Genomic DNA, 23,931 nt, shown 5'->3' with positions numbered 1-23,931 from the left:
ATCAAGAAGGGATTAAATAATATGCATCTATAATAATTCAAAATCATCCATCACAAGAATTTCATACTTCCTCCGTCCAACAAAGGATGTCTCAACTTTGACTAAATTTGAATGCATCTATACACTAAGTCATGTTTAGATACATCCAGATTTTGACAAACTTAAGACATCTTTTGTTGGACGGAGTGAGTAGCACATATCAGATCATAAACAAAGGATCCATCATCACATATTATTACATCAAGCAAGTCATAATCATGTCCGTCAGCTCATATGACCGATAAATAGGAGAGAACATAGATAGATAGTGAACAAGCTACTACCATGGACCCAGGCTTAGTGGTTCAAATCGCCCATATATAGGGGCACGACTAATCAATTGGATCGACACTCTCGAGAGCTTTGTACACTTTCCCCAACCGACACAAACAATCATTTTTGTCACTGCATGTCAGGGGTGCGCAATCGTGAAATGATCGTGACGAAGTCTTTCACTAGCAGTCTCCTATACTTAATCATAACACCGCCCATTTCATGGACACATTTGACCTTCTCCAGACAACGGTATGAAAATAAGGGTTTCCCTTTATCTACTTAACTAAACCAAAACGCATATTGAGAAGTTGTTGCACAGTAAACCTTTGGGTTCCAATGAAAAATAGCTAAACTTTTTCATACTGAGCGACGGTGCCCTCTAATTTCTAGGTATGCATCCGTTACAGGACTACAACACTTGCAGACAGCCACCTATCCTTCATACCACTCCGCCAAGTTGAAACATTTTTTGTTTTCTTTCGAAACTCTTTTTCAAAAATATCATACTCACCAAGCCTGAGCTCATAGTATTTTTCACCAGTGTTGTTCCTTCCTGATACAATACATATTAAGAAAGTTTGGAATAACATAATGATAACCCAGGGTGAGAATAGGACCTATGCATTCTAATGAATACATCTAACAGGTTGCAGACGCATGCTGAAAAATACTCTCTCCGTTTCATAATTCTTGTCTCAAATTTGCCTAAAAATGGATGTATCTATTTCTACAAAGCATCTAGATCGACAAGAATTATGGAACCGAGGGAGTACTTTTCTTTTGAAGGCATGTTGAAAAATATTTCCGCATTGATTTTTTTTTTACCAAACAGCCCTTCCAATTCGGGGTGGGCGTTCGGTTATACCCGAAATTTCGGTTCGGTTCTTCGGGTTTTCATGAAATTCGGTTCTTCAAATATGAGGACAGAAGTTATCTTAGAAAATTTGAGAACCGAAAGTTCGATTCACCGAAAATTCGGTTCGGTTTTTGGTTCGGAACCGAACTAACCGAACATTGTGTTTACGGCAAAATAAATAATGAAAACAAATTTAGTTCAATCTTCTACTTACAACAGAAAATAGATTTAAGTTACACGCAAAAATAAACACATAATCTTATGTGACACAGACACACGTAATGAGTAAATATAATCTAACATGCAATGAAAACATTAAATTTTAAAAATGCAGCAATGAACTCCGATTCTTCGGGTTTTTTCGGTTAACCGAGGCAAGAGACCGAATTAACCAAACAAACTTCGGTTCTTTGAGTTTTCTGACCGAAGTTTTAAACGGTTCTTCGGTTTCGATCCAATCGGCTTCGGTTTTCGGTTCTTCGGCTTCGGTTTTCGGTTCTTCGGTGATCGGTTTCGGTTTCTCGGTTTTTATGCCCACCCCTGCTTCCAATATATTGTCACCCGAAGAAACCGGCGTTCCGGCCTGATGCCGAGTTGCCGACTCCGCGAGTTCCCATCTTACAAGTCCTCGCGTCTGCTTCAACCCACGGCCCACCCAAATTGCTCCCCACCCCCGTCCGTCGCCCTTGCCCTCAAACTCGCGGCCTCGATCATGAGCCTCGCCGCCGAGTCACCGTCGCCGTCTATGTCGTCCTTGAGCGGCAGCGACGATTTCTCTGCCCTCCTAGATGCGGAGCTCGAGTTCGACTCTGACGCCGACTCCGCCTCCCCTGCCGACACCTCCGCGTCAGCCACCAGCGACGACGACGACGAAGAGGAGGAGGAGGACGTTGTGGTCGAAGTAGACACCGTAGAGCAGGGCAGGTGCGCGCATTCGCTCCCTCCAGTTCGAACAAAATCGTTTGGCCCGGCAGCTTCGGCTGTGCGATCAGGAGCTTGTATTCCGCGCTCTCCTAATTTTGAATGGCGGCTTCGATGCAGCAATTAGTTCGATCGGTTTTATCGTAGTTGGTCCGCTAGATGCTTGAGAGGGTTTTTCGGTTCTGCTTACAATGTGGTGTCTGGTGGATTCTATTAGATGAATACCATTTGCACACTGGATTTTGTATTGCTTAATGGGGAAAAAAGTTCGCTCACCTGTAATCATCCAAACAGGCCCAGGTAACCCTTGAAGTTAGGGTTGTCAATTAGTCTTATGTTAACTTTTATCCTGATTCCGAAATGTGTTCGATTATTGATTCACATAAATTTGTTGAATGAAGAATGTGATGGGGTGGGATTGTAAGGGCGCGCAAAAATTCATTCATCCAGAAAATTGCTGCATCAAATGATTCAGATGCACTAATATTTCAATTTTGTGTAGTTGTCAATGAAGGGAAGGGGAAAATATGGGGTGATGTTGTGTTCAGAAAGAACTCATGATGATTTAATTTGTTGATTTTGTGATGTGAAATCTGACGGCTTTCAACTGTATATGCAGTACCAAAAGGCGTAGAGTGGAGGAGCAACACCAAGATCGAGGAACAGCAATGAGGCCTGATGAAGATGCCATCGGTATGCTTGTTAGTCTCGTTTTGCAAATCTCAGGTTTAGCAGCTCAGTGATGCATGATTGTGTACAGTTGTGTTTCATATTTTGTTTTCATATGCGGTCATGTTTCCAATTACAAGTTTCCAGACAAAATTGCCATGTGGGATATATGATTATTATCATTGAATTCTGTGGGTGTCTGATCTGTAAAGACTTATGTGATCTCAGGCTTTCAGCCCCCAACTGACTTTTCTAATTTATCATACCATTCTGTATGATATGCAGATCGTGCATTCATTCTTTAGTTCGTTATGAATAATTGTTTGACATTTATCTTGTCTTATATCTTATTACCATTGATTCTGTCCACGGGATGCATTGCAGTAATGCACATTTAAATTTGGGTTGAAGTTTGAAACCAAAAAAAAAAAAAAACTTGAGTGTACAAGCTAACCGATAAATTTAACTAAAAGCTACTTATTTTGCTACTTGTGAGGGAAACATTGTGTTGGAATGTTGGTTTTGAGTTCTGATTATGCTAAATGCCTATTTAAATTCTTACCTTCATTTGGCGCATAGAAAATGCAATGGCTATTTGGGTTGATAGGAAAATTTTGCAATCCTTGTTCATACAATGTATAGAGCTGCAAAACGCGGTGCTAACAATGTTGTAAAAGGACATAGGAGCAAATGGACACGTGCTTGCCTTTTTATTTAGAACCTGTATCTGTAATTCTCTATGTACGTAATACTGACCATATTTATTTCATGTGGGTTTCCGAATTCGCTTACGACAAATTTCCCAGTTGCCTAAAAATCTACTATGTCTTCTTCTGTTGCCTTTTGAAAATATCCCCAAAGATCCCTTAAGAATATTGTAGGTGATATGTTGTGTTACTGAATATATGTTGTAACAGGTTCATTTAAAGATGCTGAAATCAAGATATGTCCTCCACATCCTGGTTTTCTTCGTGGACTTTGCATTAAATGTGGGAAAATACAAGACGAAGAAGATGTTCCAGGAGTTGCTTGTGGTTACATCCACGAGGTACATAGACCTGTGACCTCTGTGCAAACATGAGAGGTGCAACAGTATTTCTTTATTTTATTTACCTTGATCAAATCACCCATTTTCTGGGACGATGTTAGCATTGTTTGTCTGTTGCATTCTGAGATCTTAGAAATTATATTTCTGTTAGCAAAGTACCTTCCATAGTGTTCTCTTGGGTTTAGAAGAACTATTTAAATGCAGGGTCTGAGGCTAGGTACTTCAGAAATTGAAAGGCTACGTGGATCTGATTTGAAGAAGCTGCTGCGTGAAAGAAAACTGGTACTTATTTTAGACTTGGATCATACACTGATTAACTCAACCAGACTCCATGATATTTCTGCTGCTGAGATGGACCTGGGAATTCAAACTGCTGCATTAAAAGGTAAGTTGGTTTTTTTTGTTTAAGTTTTGAGAACTTTTAGCTATTTCTCTACAAAATGTGATATTTATGACCATGAACATGCAGACACTACTTCACATCCAAAATAGATGGGTGAGTGACTATGCTATGTGTGAATCAGCTCTTTTCAGTTTTGGCTATCCAATATATTTGAAATTCTTTAAATTCCGCAGGAAATAAACGTACTCCCTCCGACCCATATTACTTGTCGAAATATGACATGTATCTAGACGCTTTTTAAACATAGATACATCCATATTTGGGCAATTTTAGACAAGTAATATAGGCAGGAGTGAGTAGTATATTCGTTGTCAACTACTTTCAATACAGTGCAAACTAGCAATATGCACTGACATCTTATGTTTGACTAGTTACATGCTCGTTTGTTTCTACGGAAGATTTTTTACCGCATGAGTTATTTATATGCCTGTGCCACCAGTCCTTAACCCTGTGCAAAATAAAAAATCATCTAAAAAATACATCAATTAAATCAAATAATTAAAAGGCGGTGATACATGTATGATAATTGCAGTAATGGAGTTTCTGTTAGCTTAAGAGGTAATCTCGGCGATGGTGAATGGACTGCCACCAACTCAGATGTTTATGAGTAAAACGATAGAAATGAGTTGTCAGGTTGCTTCTTGGATAGAATGGCAAAAAAGAGCATATGTTCTTATGTTTCGAACAAGAATTTGTATGATTTTGGAAAAAAAACATTATGTCAGCAAGTAGATTGTCGCCATAAAAATAAAAGGTGGCTGTCACTGTTCATGTGATTCTCTCTGTTTAGATTTCATTGTACTCCCTCCGTCCAACAAAGGATGTCTCAACTTTGATCAAATTTGAATGTATCTATACACTAAGTCATGTCTAGATACATCCAAATTTTGACAAACTTGAGACATCTTTTGTTGGACGGAGGGAGTATATGTTTTTGCTTAGATGTTAACATTTTCCAGGATGACAGTTTTGATAAAGTTAGTTGGTTCAGGCAATTTGTGCCAGTTAGTATTTCTATGACCTATCAGTCAACATTCCAGTTGTTCTCATTGATGTCGACAGTGCATACTGATAAATTTAAATATCTTTTATAGGGCGGAAGTAGCAGTCTTGAATAACAGTATGCCAAACTTCCATTTCATATGATTATTTTCTTCCACCTCAACTTATTTTGGCTTTCATCCTCACTGAAAACTTTGTTGCTTATCCACTATATAACTACAGTTGCAGTTAACCACTAACATGCCCTAAATGCAGACGATCCGGACAGAAGCTTGTTCACATTAGAAAGAATGCACATGCTTACGAAGTTGAGACCCTTTGTCCGTAGATTTCTAAAAGAAGCAAGCAATATGTTTGAGATGTATATCTACACCATGGGTGACAAGGCTTATTCAATTGAAGTAGCAAAGCTTCTTGACCCTGGTAATGTCTATTTTGGTTCAAAAGTGATTTCAAACTCTGATTGCACTCAGCGACACCAGAAAGGTCTTGATGTGGTTCTTGGAGCTGAAAGTATTGCAGTGATTCTTGATGACACCGAGGATGTAAGTACTTCTGTTTGGTGATTGATACTCATCCAGTATGTTGCTATTTTCATTCATGATATTATTGATCGTAGTTCATTGCTCGAGCTAAGTTTTATGCATTTTACTATAAACTTTCCTGAGCAGTGATGTTTCTATATTTGGCTCAACCCAAAGACTTTATGATATAAGCATTCGTCGTCAGTTATGAGCATAGTAATAATTATCTGATATCCAGGCACCCTTTTTTGATCCCTGGGTTTGCATGATGTTTCCTGTTTTAGTTTATTATTGATCTTTCATACCTAGCCTAAGTGGTATTACTTTTTCCAGGTCTGGCAGAAGCATAAAGAAAACCTGATTCTAATGGAAAGATATCATTATTTTGCTTCGAGCTGTCGCCAATTTGGTTTTAGTGTCAGATCTTTGTCAGAGTTGATGGTAGATGAAAGGGAGAGTGATGGTGCTTTGTCTACCATTTTAGATGTCCTGAAGCGCATACACACAATTTTCTTTGACTCGGTTGGTTATTGGTTATTTACATACACCTTTTTATCACAGTATCATGGTGCTTTCTACTCTGATAAGCAGGGATGTTTTTGAGATCTAATCATCTGTTCCCATACTACCTCTTCTGTAGGGTGTTGAGACCGCTCTTTCTTCACGAACGTAAAACAGGTAGGCCCCCAGACTTACAACAACCCTGCAAGTTATATATGTTATGTTCCCATTCTCCCAGAGTTTAACAATTATCCATGTATCTATATCTGAAGCATTTTTCTTTGCCCTGTATTGATTTCTATCGTAGTTTAATGGTATGTGGACAATCTTACTCAAATATCACTAGTAAATATGCTTTTGATAGAGATCAGGAGGTGTTGAAAACGATGAAAAACAGTACTCAAATATCGCACTAGTTTAATGGTATGTGGAGTACTATTTAGTAGCAAATGCATTTGCTTAATTAGGTATTTATTAAAATAATAACTATGGGTTGCAGGTTTCTAACTAGAGCCTCTAATATACATGCACTCATCGTTTATAGATCTTGCGCATGACTCTCTGTTTCCTATGCTTACATATCCCCTTTGTAGGTAATCAAGAGGGTGCGACAGGAAGTACTGCAGGGCTGCAAATTAGTCTTCAGTCGGGTGTTCCCGTCCAATTCTTGCCCACAGGATCAGATAATCTGGAAGATGGCCGAGAAGTTGGGTGCCTCTTGCTGTGCACACGTGGATTCCACGGTCACCCATGTTGTCGCTGTGGATGTTGGAACAGAGAAGGCTCGCTGGGCTGTTGAAAACAAGAAGTTTTTGCTCCACCCACGCTGGATTGAGGCCTCCAACTATCGTTGGCGCCGTCAGCCGGAGGAAGATTTTCCTGTAGCTGGCCGGAAGGAGAAGGGAAAGGAAAACGTTGCAGAAAATGATGTTGCCGCTACCAATCGAACCGACTCGTAGAGTTCGAGCAGTTGATTAACGATAGGTTCCTAAGCGTGTTCCTGACGTACTACTCCTGTTCAGAGACTCAGACGACCCTTATCATGAATCACTGGCAGCTTCGGAACTTGTTATCAACTACTCCGTAGTATAAACACTTGCGGACAAGGATGCGCTTCTCCATCCGTGTCACCTCACGGCTCGCCTGCCGAAGCCCGGAACTCCCGGCCTGAACTCCACGTCAGGCTCAGGCCACATCCCACCAAGACAATAGATTTCTGCCTGACAAAACCAAGCCAGATTACCCAGCGCGACGGCACCACCTGGAAATCAATACATGGACGACTCAGCGATAGAGTGCAGATCGATCAAACAGAGCCGCAGAAACGCGAGTCCAAAGCAAAGTGACTTTTCTTGCACAGGAAAGGTCGGAATGGTCCCACATGATCTCTGCCTGTCAGTTGTTCCCTCCTGTCCGCCACCGATCGGCATGTGGACCTCCACAAACTTTGCGAGTTCCCAGCAACGAGGCCCGGACGCGCAACGGGTGCCCGGCGCCGGCCCGCTCACCGGCCCATGCGGCCGCGAGAGCGCATCTCGGTGTTGTTTGACGCATGTGGTAAACCGCGACCGACGTGGTGACCAAGGCGAACGGATGCATGAACGAACGGGCATGGGATCCTACATTCCTACGGCTCGATCCTACATTTACGCCTGCGTTCTAGATTGATCATACTCTCGTGAGTAAGATCATAGGAGGACGGATTAGTAGGGCCTCTCCACGGGCGGAACCAAGAAAAAAGTTAAGAGAGGACCTTGGACATTCTTAGTGGGGGTAACAATGGTGAAAATCTAACATTTATATTGGTTTATCAAAATTAAGTGGGGCATTGGCCCCCACAAGCGATAAGCTGGATCCGCCCATACCATTAGCAGATTTGGAGCCCATGAGGACCATAGGACGGATTAGTATCGTAGTGTAGGAGTACGTCACAAGGAAAAACTCCTTTGGAGCTCGGCCTCTTTGAAGCCAAAATTTATTTAAATTGATAATCTTATTTATAAGTTTCTAAAAGTTTTAAACAAATAATACATGCACATATAAATATATCTACCAACATACGGATTTTCATTCAGAAATATTTATTTGTGAGCAAAACAAAGAGTGTTATTTGCTAGTATTATAAATCCACAAATTGTTTTTATCTGTAGGTCACATCTTAAATTTTACACATACATACAATACCCTCCAGAATGCAGCATTGTATTTCAACCAGGCTCACAGTCACATATACATTAGCACGTACATGATCACTTATTCAGAACGGGTCAAACAAACTGCATGGGTAACGTTTTTGCCACCATCATAGATGACATAATTATATCTGAGATGAGTTTTCAACTAACCTCGAATTGGTTTGGATGAAAGAACGGAGGGGGGCTCTACACCTTCAAAGTTCATCGGAGTCCCTCTACCTACAAGCATCGACCCGAGATCTCAGGGGTGGAAAGCATGAGTGACAAGGAGGTACCAGTGATTTTGTCCTAGGACGTTGGCCACCACATAGAAGAGGGCAGGGCGGATGAGGAATGGGCATATGGCAGCTAGGGCATACTTGATATCACCTATAGGGTGATGACAGGAAATCGAAGGACAAGTGTATGGCAACATAGGAGAAAAAGTATATGAAGTGTGGTTGAATATTAGAGGAAGGTCTAAAGAAATGGGATGGTACAATGGAGGTTGTTGAGGCTAATGGGCCGGTCTAATATTGAGGCGGTTTGGTAAAATTTATGTCTCTAGTGAGTATATTGCAAAGCACTACCGTTCCAAGTGTAAACTTCATTACCAAATTGTCACAATTTGCTTCTGTTTCGTTTACTCACGTTGGTAGGTATTGTGAGCGTGTTTTAGCCCGAAAAAAGGGCTGATGCACTCGATGTTGCATGGGTAACCGATGCTCTCGAGCTGGTCTAAGACATCATATATAATGATCGGTATATTTTAAATTAATGAAGGTGTCACCCTTTACATAAAAAATATCGCCATGGATTTAGTCTCATATATGAATGAATTTTAAAGGATTAATTTGATATATGCCATTTTGATTTCGGCAAATTCGAGAAATACTATTGTATTTTTTTTTTCGAAAAATGCCATTGCAAATCTGCAAAATTTTCAGAAAAATGCCACAACAATGGGTAAAAGATGCCACTTAGTTTTGTCCCAATTCAAACTTATACTCCCTATGTCACGTATTAAGTGCCGAAATATTACATGTATCTAGACGTATTTTACTAGTGTATAGATACATCCATTTTTAGACAAAATTGAGTTAATATGGGACGGAGGTATTATCTACCAACATGTAAAAATGTCCAAATTGGTTATATTAAATCTGTCATTGTATATATTTTCATAGTATATTTATTTAATAGTGTAGATCTTAGTATATTTTTTATAAACTTGATCAAACTTAAAAAAATTTGACAGAACAAAAATAGAACTTCTAGTACTCATTTCTCAGTTGCGAGTGCGTCAAGAAATGAGAAATCGTTTAGCTCATGCATTGTCAGTGAGCTGTGAGCACAACAGTACCCTGCTCCGAATGAATTTTCTTCTTTTCGGAGAACTGAGCTCCCGATTCTGAATTCCAAGCCGCACATGTCGACTTCGACATCTCGGGCCGCTGTGATGTGGCCGTGGGAGTGGCCCGATCTTTCGATGAGATTGATAACTCTCGATATGGATAGGAGGTGATGTTGACGATCCGACTACGTCCTGAGAGCCAGCGCCTTAGCAATCGATATACCAACTCCAGAGGGTTATTGATCACGCGGGGGCACCATCAACCTGACCACGAAGATCTTTGTTCCTGCAAACAATCGAAGAACAAGCAAGAACAAGATAAATAGCAGATGCAATCTAAAATTGCGAATATACTATATCAAACCAATGCCTCAATGAGACGATAAGTTGGGGTTCCGAAAGCGGTAAAGTAGTTGGTCTAACCGACACACGCGATTACACGAAATAGTAGCGATGGCTAACTTTTAACTAAACAAAACCCAAGACTCCTTAGGAGAACACATGGAGTATATAAAGAAGTAGGAAGAGCTATTTTCGTCCACCTTGAGGAGGAGGCCGAAATCCAAATGTATTTCTAACTTTCCTAACAAACTATAACTCATTTGGAAACATAAAAACAGATCCGTCAGCTTGTTTTGTCCGCCGCGGTCAGCATGAGTCGAATCTCTTGATGGGGCCAGATCCGTTGGAAAGGTCTCCGTTGGAAAGGTCTTGTAATTACCTTTCCAACAAGTACTTATTTGCTTGATTTGGAGTCCGGATGCGACCTGGGTAATTAAAACAAATTCGGGTCTCCTAACAGCTCAGACCCGAATCGGATTCAATTTGAATTATGTGTATCTTTCGGTAGCAAGCTCCGAATCATGTGCCGTTTGATTTGTTGGAAAGTACACTTCGAGGGCTTCACTTTGCATCTCCCTTGCAGGCTATCACACTTCATCTTCACTTTTGACTTGAATAACTCTACAAGGTACCTACATAATAAAATGAAACAAGATAGTAGCTCTGTCTCTTCATGCATATGACATTGAAAACTAATGCTACTTGACTTCACCTGATTATAAATGTTATCGTATGCGCTAAGAATTATGGTTCTAATGGTTGTATCAATGGTGGCCATGTCCATATCACGCTGCGATCGCGCAACCGCCATTTGGGCGTCCCAATAATTGGTGTTCCCGCGGCTGCGTACGTGGATCCAAGGCAATGCTGCAACTGCAAGCTCCATCTTGACGTCAAACGGACCATCGTTCTTCTTGCGCCTTGCCGCCTTGTTCTTGAGGCATCGTTTGTTTGTTGGGACTGATGGGGCGCACAGAAACAAACGGGTAAAAGCTAGAACAGCCTCGCGCGCCTTCATCTATAGGCCTTGTTCTTGAGGCATCGTTTGTTTGTTTGTTCTCCAGCGCCTTCATCCCGCTAGGGAACTTGAAGAGTCTTGTTCGTTGGTGGGTGGTAGAGTCGTCTTGATCTTCCCTGGATTCCATGGTTGGTCTCGATGGGAGTCAAGCCGCTGTACCTCCTCTTGCTACTGTGCTCGGTATTTTTCTTGTCATTGTTCTTAGTTTAGTTTAGTTGTGGTTTGTGCGAAAGTGACGAGGTTTGATCTTTCTTCAATCTTTAGGCTGTGTCATTCTGCCATATGAAAATGGTACCTATTTCCTTTGCATGTCTGAGTTAGAAAGTACTAGCATCTTAACTTTTGTTGTCTCCTTAAGAAATTATAACATATTGAAATTAGGTTTCCTTAGTTGCTGTATATGTTTGATAGGATTGGAAAGATCAGATTTGGGAAGATAATCGCTTAGGATGCATGCCTCTAGATAATATTTTCCTACTCTGTTTCTTCTTACTTTCGGTATTATTTGTAGATGTTTCATAGAGTTTATTCTGTTGTCTGGAGGGCGATTCAAGTTTGACTAACTCAGAGGGAAGACTGTATAACTTTTAAATTAGTAGTTAGTAAATATAGCATTCGGACCAGAGTTGTGTTAAGAAAGCTTGAGGGGGAAAGGGTGATGATCATTGTCTTTTTTGCTCTAAGGAAGAAAGCATGGATCATCTGACTTTTACTTGCTCTTTGGTGCATTTTATGTGGAATGATGTTCATTGTAGCTTTGTGTTCTCCTGTTTCCTTGCTATGTTCAAGAGTTTCTGGATATGCGGCTCTTGCAATTTAACAAAGGGGAGACAAACCTAGTTCTTGTGAGGCTGGAAGTTATCATCTGGACTTTGTGGAAGAGTCGCCATGATGCGTGCTTTCGTAACAATTGGCCAAATGAGCTTTCATATGTGTTATTTGTTGTTTGCTCTTTTTGTTTGACTTAGGGGCTGGCTTGCAGGAACATGCTGTCCTGGATCTTTTTTGCTAGTGTTCTAAGAGATTGTGGCAAGTCATGGCGGAGGTTTTTCATCACTGGAATTGCTTCGCAGTTGCTCACGCCAGCTGTGGCAAGTCTCGGTTGAAGCCTTTAATTGAGCGCAAGGGTGGGCAGCAGTTACTCTCCGGCTGACATGCTGTGCTTCATGTTGTGTGGAGGTTTCTGCGTGCAAGTGTTTGAACTTCGTCCTGCACTATCAAGATGGTGTCAGGTTAGGGTGTGTGAAGGGTGGTAGCTGTTGTTGCCATCTAAGAATTACAGAGCGAAAGAGGCCGAGAGTAGCTCGCTGCTTTTGTTTCTAAATGTTCGTTTTGATGCAATTTCTTTAAGTTGTATTAAGAGACAGATGGTTTCCTTTAATGAAACCGGAGGGAATGCCCTCGGTTTGAAAAAAAAAAACAAGGCAACAAGCGTTGGGACCTCCTCGAGGGCTCGAGGCACTCGGGCAGGCCGCCGGCTCCCTATGTCGTTGTTCTTCACTGGCACATTCAGAATTCAGGCCTTCACAGGGGCGCCTCGCTGGGCCGACGCCGGCAAAGTAGGCCCGATGACGGAGGTCCAGTAGGGGAGTCCTCCACGTGCATCGGGTCGTCGCGAAAGTCCTCAAGGAGATCGGCGCAGCGGTGCTCGCCGGGATGGGCGTCATATCAGATGCCACCCGTGTGGCAGGTGGATGTCGGACCACAGCACGGGGATGCTGTGCTCTCAAAAGTGCTCCGCCGTACGCATGTCGACGTACTGGCGGCCAGTGCCCTCCCCCCCCCCCCCCCCGGCAACGAGACGCGGAATGTCGTCGTCGGCGCCAGGCGGTGCCGAGGGCGCGCCCCCAAGGACGAGCCCGCCTTGTGGTCGTGCTTCGCCAGCAGCCACAGCTTCTTGGGCGCCATTGCTTGCTTCCGGCGAGGACGGTGGTCCGTGAAGAGCTCGGGGGATGGGGCTAGGGTTTTGGTGGTCGGCGGCGAAGTGGGGGTGGGGATGAGGATGGGGCATGTCCCCATTTAATATGACCGGGACGGGGGCTCGTGGTCGCTGCCAAGTGGGGCCGAAAGGCGAAAAGGTTTGACCATGGACGGGTGGACGGACCGAGCGGCGCTCTGTTTCTCAGTCCGTGGGGATGCAAATCCAGGGCAGATTTGCACCCGGAATGCATCTCCACAGACCGAAAACGGACCGTGCGCAAATGGGTCGCCCCACTAGGCCGCGTTTTGGTCCGGTTTGGCCTGAACGGACGCAACCGGGTCAAATGGGTCGCCTGGCTGGAATTGGCCTAACGTAGTATCTTTTAGAGTTTTGTTTACTCGGCTATAGTAAGACAAAAACAAAGCATGTAGATGAAGTCAAAAGTGTCCACATTCCACAATGACCTGGATGAAAAGACCGTGTCATGTTATAAGTGAGTAGAGATGGTTTTTGGTAACTAGATATATTACCATCACATCACATTTTTCAAGATACGATGGCTTTATAAGTTAATACATGAGAAGATTTCTATGTTATGACAAATATGTTATTTTTTACCATTGAAATAGTAACATAGACAAGTAACTTTTCGTGTTACTAGTTTACTGTAACTAGCTTTATGCAGGCGCCTATGTTTTCTGACAGCAAAGAGACCAGGAGGAAGATTGCCAAAAGAAAACAAAAAACTCCTTCCGTTCGCGAAAGGTTTGTTTCAGAGAGAAAGGATTTGCACTTTTCGAAACACGTAACGCGTTTGCATGCACGCTAAATGTCTGCACGCACTTCCACATAAAAAGTTGCTCCTGCCCGTTGAAGCGCATCAACACGCACGCGCGCACTTCCACATAAAAAGGCTCCTTTGCATGCAGCGTCAAGTCATCCTTGGGCAGTGGAGTTCAATGGCCGGTCCCAAATGATGAAATGAACGTACTCCGTAGAGCAAACAAGTCTCGTCTGTGTTGGCGTCGCACAGTCGTGTTTCCTTGCACGGCAAATCTCAATGGTTCCTTGCGCCGCATTCAATGTTGACCGGTCGTTCTCGGTACGTTGCTCGCCCCAATAAAACTGTTGAAATGTCAACATGCATCTAAACAGTATGCATTAACTATCCAGGCCTTTTAACTATTCCCCCTACGTCCTTTGGGCAACAGTCGACAGCCAAGCCCACCCGCCTTTGCATGTGGCAGCTCGCCGGCCTCGGCAGCTGCGTCTCGATCCACACGCGGCAGGAATCTCTCTGCCTCACGCTGCCTACCACAACATGGTTTTACTCAGCGATACCAATGTTCATCCGTAGTTAAATCCCTACTACCATCAGAACTAATTTATTTTTTAAATTCCATCAGAACTAATTAGACAGTTTAATCACCACTGGCTGGTCCAGCTAATCACAGAGTAGTACGGAGTACATCTAATCACTGAGGCTTGAATCGCACATTGCTTCGAACATGGCCTTTCATGTACAGTAGCTACCTCCCGTGCCTTCCTCGTCTCATACTCTCATCCTACTCCATATGCAATGATGAGAGGATTTCAACGTCGGCAGGCAAGAAAATTAATCATGGCTCGATCGATGTATATATATCGTCCTGGTTGTTGAGTGACCGCTCGACATATTCCAGCCCTAGATATTTCAGCAGCTTAAACAGACAGTCAAACATGCCATGTCTAATCTGAGCTAAGATCTGACTTTATTAGCTACCTAGCATGTGCCATGTGTAACGACACGTATATACGTACCCCGAGCCAGATCTAGCTGCAGAGTGCGCAAGCAATCGTTGCAGCTGCCTTTAACTTCTTGCGCCGCCTGTTCCGATCCACTTCCACGAGGAACTACCTAATGTAGGATTTGCTAGCAATTAAATACCCCTAATTGACTCGTTAATTAGCTGCACGTTGATGAGCAGCAGACCAAAAGTCTTAGGATTCGTTAATAAGTGGCTTATTGTCTAGCCCGTATAACTTTGTAAACTAAGCAAAGTGCCAAAGTTGCAGTGTAAACACAAATTAAAGCCTTGCCAAAAATAACCAAAAAAAGTTTATGTTCATGTTTAGCTAATATAGTTATGTTTTGTGGAGAACAAAATATGAATAACAATCAAACAGTGCGCCAAAACTGAAGCGAGAAACCAGACTATATTAGGATTAGCTCAATAAACATTTGTCTTGAGACATGATTACAACACAAAATTTGACATCACTAGCTCAGACAGCAACATCATATCATTGTCCCAAAATCCCAGTGAACGGAATCTCGGTCTAATTCACTAAGCAACTTAATTTGCACATCATTTCTCCAGGGAATGAAGTTTGCATCGACACCCTCCACTACAATTTTGTTTGGCAGATTCACACTACTTGCAGGGATAGGGCCTCTTTTGATTCAAATGATGTTCATAGGAATTTTGTAGGGTTGAAATTCTTAGGATTTTTTTCCTATATTGGTCATTTGATTTGTAGGATTGAATCCTATAATTTTTTTTCCAAAGGAGCATGAAATTTTTCATCCACTCCAACTTGGTAGAATTCTTTTGGTGCAATCAAACAAATTTTGGGGGAAACAAAATTATATAGGATTCAAGTGAACATGACATACCGATCCTTCATTTTTCATATTCACGTATTTTTCCAATCCTACAAATCAAAAAGGCCTTAGAATTCTAGCAACCCGTTACTTCTCAAAGCCATTTTGATGGGCACATTTCAGGAAAGCCCATGTCACAGCCAAAATATATACCCAAAGTTGACAAGCATTTGAATCCTCCAAAAAAATAATCTGAGTTGAGGTTCTCTATGATTCATGGATTTACCTAATAGCCACATCATCTTAATACATTTCTTGCCACTTTTATTCTTCTTAGATGGGGTTGACGTGTTTAGAAGAAATGTTTGGAGGACGCCGATGCAAACTTCAAACTCCGGAAGACAAGACATCCAAGTCTGGAAGTATCATTTTACCCCTTCGAACCTACCCTTATTTACCAACATCATCATAAAGTCTTACCAAAAGGTTGCAAATTACGGAGGACACAAAACTAAACGGCCAAAATTAACAGATACTAAGCCTTACTTGGCACGAATCCTAGGGCACTCGCGCTCAGAAGGCGCAGATTTCGCCGGCCGCCCCCTTGCGCGGGCACAGGGAGACGACGCCACCCATTGAGTACTTGCAGTGCGCGATGGCGCCCTCGATGGCGCTCTGGAGCTCCTCCATCGACGACGACGACGCCGTCGACAGCGACACGGCGGGCCTGCCGCCAGCAATGCCGCCCGCCATGGCCGCCGCGGCGGCGGCCGGCACGTCGGGGAAGCCGACGCCGCCGGCGCCGCCGAAGGAGAGCAGCCCGGAGTGGTTAGGCGAGGAGCGCATGGACGAGGGGCAGCTCGCGGCGCACCGCTTCTGCCGCGGGAACCGGAGGTTCCCGGAGAAGGAGTTGGAGTGCGCGTACTTGCCGTTGCCGCCGCCCGCCTGATCCGCCGCCATTGACGGGGTCACGAGCGCCGCGTGGTCCTCGTCGCCCCGCTTTTTCCGGATCGAGAAACTGAACGGCTTCTTGAACCCCTGCTGCTGGGGCTGCGGCTGCGGCGGGTGGCTGCTCTGGTTCTTGGGGATCTGGGACAGCTTCTCGTACAGCGGCTTCACCTTCTTGGCGTACTTCTTGATCACCTCCTTGGCGAGCGACTTGTTGGAGGAAGACGGCTTCTTCCCCGACGCCGGTGCCGGCGCGCCGCCGCGGTGGAGGAAGACGGAGGAGAAGCGTGTGGCGAAGGACGAGAGGTACTGCTTGCCGCTACGCCTGGAGGCAGCCGGAGGGAACGAGGCGGCGGCGGCGTCGGAAGTTCCCCGGAGCAGGTGGTGGTTGAAGTGGCGGCCGTCGACGTCGGCGGCGGCGGAGCTGGGGCGGGAGGAGGAGGGGGCGGAGTCCGGGAGCAGGAGGAGGTCGTCGGCGGAGGCGCAGTCGGCGGAGAAGGAGGAGGAGGTGCTGCCGTTGGAGTCGCGGGAGGTGGAGTCGGAGGCTGAGGCGGAGGAGGTGGACGCCGAGGCGAGCAGCAGCGTGCGCACCATGGAGATGCGCGGGGAGAGGTGCAGCGGCAGGAGCTGGCCCTTGTAGAACAGGTCGTCGGCAGGGCACAGCTGCGCCGCCGACCGCTGCTTCGACGCAGGGGACTGCGTCACCGTGAACTCGAACTCCGACGACGACGCCGAGGACGACGACGCCGGCGACGGGAAGGATGACTTCACGGCCCCGTCCTTGGCTCTCGACCGACCCATGGTTCGCGGTCTCTTCTGTGCTGTGCTGTGCTATGCGAAGGGAACGTCCATGGCGGCGTCGCGGGAGGAGAGCAGGGGAGAGGTGGTGGGGGCGGCCAGCATCGCGAGGTGGAAGAGATTGGGGAGGAAGAAAAGTTAGAACTTTTACGAGTCTGACGACTTTATCGTGTCTTTGTGTTTGAGAAAGATGCCGGGAGGCCCGGGACCCAGGACGGGTCACGTGGTAGGATGCCTGCCCTCCAGTCTCCCCAGCCGTTGGATCGCTTGTACTGATCGAATGGCTTCTCAAAACCTGTTTGGAACGCGGGGTTGTTCCTTTGTCTTGTCAAATCCCTGCCGACAACAGAACTGTTTCTTCTGAAGTTCAGTTGAAATACCGGCAAAATTGTGCGTTTCAAATAAGCCTAGGCAAGGTATCAAATTGAGTTCATGTGGACCAACATTTATACCCTTACGAATATATTAAATTGCAGTTGGTGGTAAAAACCGTGGGCATTGCCGCGCCTCCTCGTCAAACACGAACTCGTCCAAAATCACGATCTCTCCAACACAAACTCAAGCAATGGATCCAGATCCAAATCCCCCATCTCTTAATCGCCTAGCCTCCTCCTCGCCCGCCTGCCCCGACCCACTCCTCCTCGCACGCCCTCCTCGATCCGCTCCTCCTCGCACGCTTCCTTTTCCTCACGTCTCGTTCGTCCTGCCGTCTCCCTTCCTAACCTCCAGCACACAACGGTCCCTCCCATCAACCTCCTCGGCCCTCCTCCCACCGTAGCGTGTCTCATCGGTCCACGCCATCACCGAAGAAGCCCTTGCCGAGACGCGCGCAAAGCGTGCCTCATAGGTCTGATGCTGCCGTGCGCCTGCTTCCTCGGACCAATCAACTACTGCCTCGCGCGCCTCCTTGATTCCTAGCCGTCGCGCACCTCCTCCAATCCCATCTCTCACTCTCGTCCCTTCTTCTTCCTCTCCGTGTATGTCCTTCCTACCCATCCAACCATGCATGCAGCGAAGCCGAGGCCCAAGGCGCTATCCCCTATGGTGTGGCGGACGGATTCAACCCGCGGAAGGGCGGGTCTTTGCCGTGTGGACGGCAGGACGTCGACAGGCTGAATTGGAGAGAAAGGCGTCGGGGGAGAGGGGGAAGGTGAAGGGGAAGGTTGGGGAGACGCCGTCGCGCTTCTTGCGCTTGGGGGTTGCCTGGCTGTGTACGCATACGAGGAGGGCTTCTTGAGACGGCCATGGTTCTTGACAAAGAGGTCGGCGATGGACGTAGAGAAGCCGATTTGGACGGGCAAGCGGCCGGGTGGGCGGTCCTGCAGCAGGCAGGGCATCCATGACGAGGCGTGCTGGCACGAGACGTGCATGCCTGTGTGTCCAATATGGTGATCTGGGTTGGTGAGTTGGACGGAAGCACTAGGGGCCCATCATCGTTGTCGACGACGATCGCTGTAGCACTCTGCAACTCCAAGCAGGCGCGCCTTCTCTCACGGTCCAATCTCTCTGATTACTGCCTCCTCTGACCTCTTTGCTCGATCGAGATGTATACTTTTTCTACCTCCAACTGTTGCGTGTCTCTCATGCGATTGCTCTATATAAATCGATTTATATAGAGCATCTCTTGTGTGATTTGGTTCACCTTCCTGGTACTATATAATTTTTTTCAGATGTATTTGTTTTTCCGTAGCTACTAACATCCATTTTCCCTCTATTTTGCGTTCTATGTCCGTAGGCACCCAGGTGTTGGGGTCTAAATCCTTCTTGTATGTGGTAGATGATAGATTGCAGCAGCACACAGTTAATTGGGTCTGTTCATGCTACATGAATAGCGTTGTTCTTACATATATGTATGCTTCATCTCCCTCTTTTTAATTTTCATACTGCAAAATATTCATCTATGTACATGATTTTATGATCAGGAGTCGAGTTTTGTAACCAGGAGTTGAGATTTTTTAGAGAAAAGGAAAGAGAGGGGATAAAGAGAAGAGAGATGGGGATCTCACTTTCAGGATGATGCCACATCATCCTTCCACGGCACATTCACTTGGATCAATGTGGTGTTTTTGCCGGGAGCCACACTCGGTTTAGGCTTTTTTGTGGGCTAGGTGCGTAGCCCTACGGCAAAGACAAAAAAATTCGAATTTTTGCCCCGGTGAATTAGATTAAAGAAATTGCCTACCGATCAACAATGTTGTACGAATATTATTTTCTTACAGTAGTATTTTTCTAACTGTTCCGTACAAATGAACGGACACTCCAGTATCCGACAAAACTGAAGCGGATCTGACTAATAGGGTAATGAAGAGTGTTCATGTTGTGAGGATTTTGGTCTAGACGCTCTTTTCGTTTGAGATGGACTTACCATGATTTCGTTGTACATGGAGTGTGTATCTTGTGATTAAATCGTACTTGTTGGGACAGATTTGTACACACTCCGATATCTCGTCCTATATAGGAATATAAAAGTCATGTATCTACTCTGTACCAGAACATTGTCTTTTAGAGTACCCTCAAACTCCGTATGTAGCATCAGTCAATGAGTTAGGTATCCAGTTAGCCTAAAAACAGGTGTTTGTTGGTTCAACAGATTAGACGAAATGAACTCTTTTTAACAGCAGAAATAAGATTTGTTTTCTCGTGTTCTATACGCTGTCATTTCCATCTCCGGCCGGCGGGCCGAGGCAAAGCAACATGTGGGAGGGGATCATCGTGCATGTTGCATGTCCCCTGCATGGGGCCTTGACTAGCCTCTGTAGCCATACAGACGTGCAGGCCTCGGTCGTTGCTGCTGTTGTATATCTTGATCGTGCTTCCATATATGCAGCCATGACCATCATTGTCAAGAACAAAAATCCGCTTCATGATCACTTGTTGAATGATGGATGTAGTTCCTCAAATTGAAATTTAGATGAAATAAAGAGTAATGCAGAGTGTTAATTCAATTAAATAATCTGACCGGGCTTGATTTCTTCTGGTGGAACCAGCACATACATGTTCAAATCCTAAACTTGACATATGAGTGTCACATTTTTTTGGATTATTTCAGGATTTAATCGGCGATATTCTTTAGTGCTGGGTGACGTAGCCGTCAACAACGAGGCGTCGGCGGTTACTTCGTCAATCTCTCAAGATCTGCTGGCTCAGTCTTCGAAGATGCTCATAAGGATATGATGTGCATGTGTACATTCGTAAGTGAGTGTACACACGTGTTATGAGCGTCTGTTTTTGTACCGTGTTTTTAAAATAAAATAATAATCACACTCACCATCCATACTCATACGTACGTACTGGTCTATTTTGGTGTCGTCCCCAGTGAAAAGAATGGATGGCTACGTGCCATCCATCAGTGACATGCAATCAGCAGCATGCATGCATGCATAACTGATACTGTAATTTTATGGCTTTGGGGCGTGTCGTCGCTTTGATAGATTGGTTACTCATTCCCACCGTCATGGTCCTCCTGTGCTCGACGTATCGCTTTGACATTAATCTGGTCTCTCACTTCTGATTTCGCTTGGATACCATTTTTAACTAATTATATTTCCGCCTACAAAAATGGGATGTTCGGAAAATTACATGACTCAGATATTGTAGTAAAATAAAAAATTTATATGGGTCGGATCGTAAATGCTACGTGGCGACGACCAAATCAACATTTCGCAGGCGCGGTCAATTCTACGTGGCAAACGAAGAATAGTCAACGAGTAAAGCCTCTCATGCCATGGTCAAAGGGTCAAATGAACTAGATTAAGGGGCAAGAAAGGTGAAAAGAGGAGGCCCTTAGTCATGATGGATTATGGACCAAACCCTACTTTTCTGACATGGTGCACACAAAAGTTATGGACCAAAAGGAGATACTTTTCTCCTTTTGCCCCCACTTTTCTCTCTCTCTCAAGGGTATTTTGTCATGTACCCTCAGGTTATAAATACCCCCCCATGGGGCATGTATCATTTACTGTCACTTGAATAAACTCAAGGGGAGAGGGCTAGAGAGCCTCTTTGAGAGGAGCTCTAGTTTCGGGATCTCGAAAAGCTTCGTTCGGCCCGAGCCCGAAAGAGAGGGAATCGGGTTAAAGTCTTAAGGGTATCTCGACCTCGCTACTTGGGAAGCCTCGTTCGGCCCAAGTACGAGGCGGTCCCTTTCGACCTCTCGCTAAGTGATTCGGAGAGTCTCGATCGACCCAAACGCTTTGGCTAATGACCCCCTCGAAGCCTCTCCTAACATAGGACTAAGTCGCACCCACAAGGTCAACCGAATCTATTCAAAAAATATCGACGTGTCAACTTATCCAAGTGTACGGCGACCTTCGCTATAAGGCCAGTGTACACGCCCTACTTTTACACTCATACTTGTGCCACCGAGTTTTGGCACCCCTTACTGTAATTGTTGTCGAGAACAACAACAGTGACGCCGATCGTGGGGAATCCTCACCGCAATTGAAGAATTAATGGCCCCGACGAAGCCTATTTCATCGGGTGCCCAAGTTGCCGCGAAGTCTACACGGTTGCAAACGAAAAAAGCAAATACCTCGGGGGCTCTCGAGGAAGAAGGAACCCTCACCAATCCGGACGTCGCCGCAAGCATGGTTGCCCTGACGGAACTCACGGTCGCCCCTCCGCTACCGGCCGTCCCGGAAGGAACCGAGGTGCTCGAAACCGTCGTAAGCGATCCCTCGACACTCACCAGCGTAGTGGCAAGGATCGGCGAGCTGCCTACAGTTGCCGCTCCCGCACGGGATACGGAACTCGGCATGCCTCGCTCGATGGGCTTCGCACCACCTTCCCTACAACCGGTGGTGACCCTGCCCTCGAAACCTACAAGGGGAAACAATGTGGCGTTGGGAGGATCCGCGCCAGAAAACCAAGGAGTCCCGGCTTACGACCCCTCCAACCCAGGATTACCTCCACTGGCGCTCGCTGCGATCGCCCAAGGAGCTCCTTGGTATCATCCTTATTGGGCTTCCGCCGCAAGGCGCTCTCCAAGTCGCACACACTCAACATCAACCTCGCATTGCGAGTGCCCCGCAAGCGCCCCTTGCTCCTCCCATCGGGGTCGAACAAGGCGGCCACCAGGTACCACCTCAAGCTGCACCTCGCGGGGAACGAGGCCCCAGCGTGCACGGGAACGAGCAAGTGGCAGAATCTGGAGCCCGTGCTGACGGCGAAAGGATTTCCCGTCGACGCTCCGACCCTCCAAGAAAACGCCGAGATCATTCTCCAAGCAACCCCCTCCAGCGACGAAAGCGACGAGGGAGGACCTCACCACCGAAGGAACCAAAAGAATCGGCCGACTTGCAATCCGCTGACGCGGGAGATCCAAGACACGCCTTTTCCGCCAAGGTTCAAGCCACCCACAATACGGCCATACGACGGGGAGTCGAATCCCGTTCAATTCTTGGATGTCTACTCCACTGCCATAAGGGCCATCGGGGGAGGTCCCGTCGAGATGTGCAACCTCTTTCCACTTGCGCTCACCGGAATGGCGCAAACTTGGTTTTATAACCTACGAAAAAACTCTGTGCACTCATGAGAACGCCTCCAAGAGGTCTTCATTGCCAACTTCCAAGGAAACTTCAAAGAACCCGTGCAGGCTCACGAGCTATATGCTGTGAAACAAAAGTCGGGGGAATCCCTCCGAAACTTCTTCCATCGCTTTGCGAAGGTACGAAGCCAAATCGCCAACCCGCAGTCAACCACCGTGATCGACGCGTGCATGCAAGGCCTTCTCCAAGGAGAAGTGAATCGGGCCCTAAGCCGCAATCCTCTGAAGACGACCGAGGAGCTCTATCGGATCTTGCAGGAATACGCTCGGGGCGAAGACGGGGACATTGCCAAGAAGGACGCGCCACGCGCCGCTCCCGAAGGAACTCCCTCGTCCGACAAACCCCTTGCACCCGCTTCGTCTTCCAAGAAGAAGAGGAGGTGGGGGAAAAAGGGCACCGGTGTGACCAAGCCCGGAAAATCTTCGCCGTCGAAGGACAAGCACCGTCCCAAAAGACTTGGCAACCCAAGAAGCCACCTCGTCCGACCGAGGGAGGAACTGGAAGATGCCTCATCCACAACTCAGCAAGCCATACCACTGAGGAGTGCAACACTCTTATCACGGCCCGTGAAGAATTCCAGGCGTGAATGCAGGCCCGGCGCAAGGATGAAAAAATTGCCGAGGCTCCGTGCCCTGCCAACGTCCTCGTAGCTGACCCAGCACCTAAGGAGGACAACCTCCCGTTTCAGGAACCCGCGCATCACGTCGGAGTGATACTCAGGGGCTCCGCCACAGGCCGGGGATCGAAGCGACAGCGAAAGGAGTATGCTCGCGAAGTCAATGTCGTGGGAACCTTCACCCTGACACCACTGCCGAAATGGGCAAGCGTGCCAATTGCCTTCACCGAGGAAGACGTCAAGGGGATACGCTTCCCGCACGACGACGCCCTCTTCGTGACGGCGATCGTCGCTAATTGTGAGCTCAAAAAGATTGTTGTAGATGGCGGAAGCTCCGCCGACATCCTATACCTGAGCACTTTGAAGAAACTGATGGAACCACAAGGAGGAT

The 23,931-nt window shown here is 46.0% G+C and overlaps 2 protein-coding genes across 2 annotated transcripts; one reads left to right on the top strand and one right to left on the bottom strand.

Moving 5' to 3' along the window:
- Nucleotides 1-1,762: 1,762 nt before the first annotated feature.
- LOC100837063 (RNA polymerase II C-terminal domain phosphatase-like 4) lies at nt 1,763-7,318 on the top strand. The gene is made up of 8 exons (XM_010233146.3): nt 1,763-2,095; nt 2,712-2,785; nt 3,679-3,809; nt 4,014-4,194; nt 5,470-5,759; nt 6,072-6,260; nt 6,379-6,416; nt 6,833-7,318. Exons 1-7 carry the CDS (start codon nt 1,884-1,886, stop codon nt 6,409-6,411), a joined length of 1,110 nt encoding a protein of 369 aa, XP_010231448.1. The 5' UTR covers nt 1,763-1,883; the 3' UTR covers nt 6,412-6,416; nt 6,833-7,318.
- Nucleotides 7,319-15,225: 7,907 nt separating this feature from the next.
- On the bottom strand, nt 15,226-17,602 carry LOC100835220 (probable membrane-associated kinase regulator 1). The gene has a single exon (XM_003568489.4). The coding sequence runs from the start codon at nt 17,379-17,381 to the stop codon at nt 16,206-16,208; it is 1,176 nt and encodes a 391-aa protein (XP_003568537.1). The 5' UTR covers nt 17,382-17,602; the 3' UTR covers nt 15,226-16,205.
- Between the last annotated feature and the right edge of the window lie 6,329 nt (nt 17,603-23,931).

Source organism: Brachypodium distachyon, chromosome 2, assembly GCF_000005505.3.
Source record: "Brachypodium distachyon strain Bd21 chromosome 2, Brachypodium_distachyon_v3.0, whole genome shotgun sequence".
NCBI classification, from domain to species: domain Eukaryota; kingdom Viridiplantae; phylum Streptophyta; class Magnoliopsida; order Poales; family Poaceae; genus Brachypodium; species Brachypodium distachyon.
Note: the sequence above shows the minus strand (reverse complement) of the source record. Positions and strands in the feature narration are given on the sequence as shown.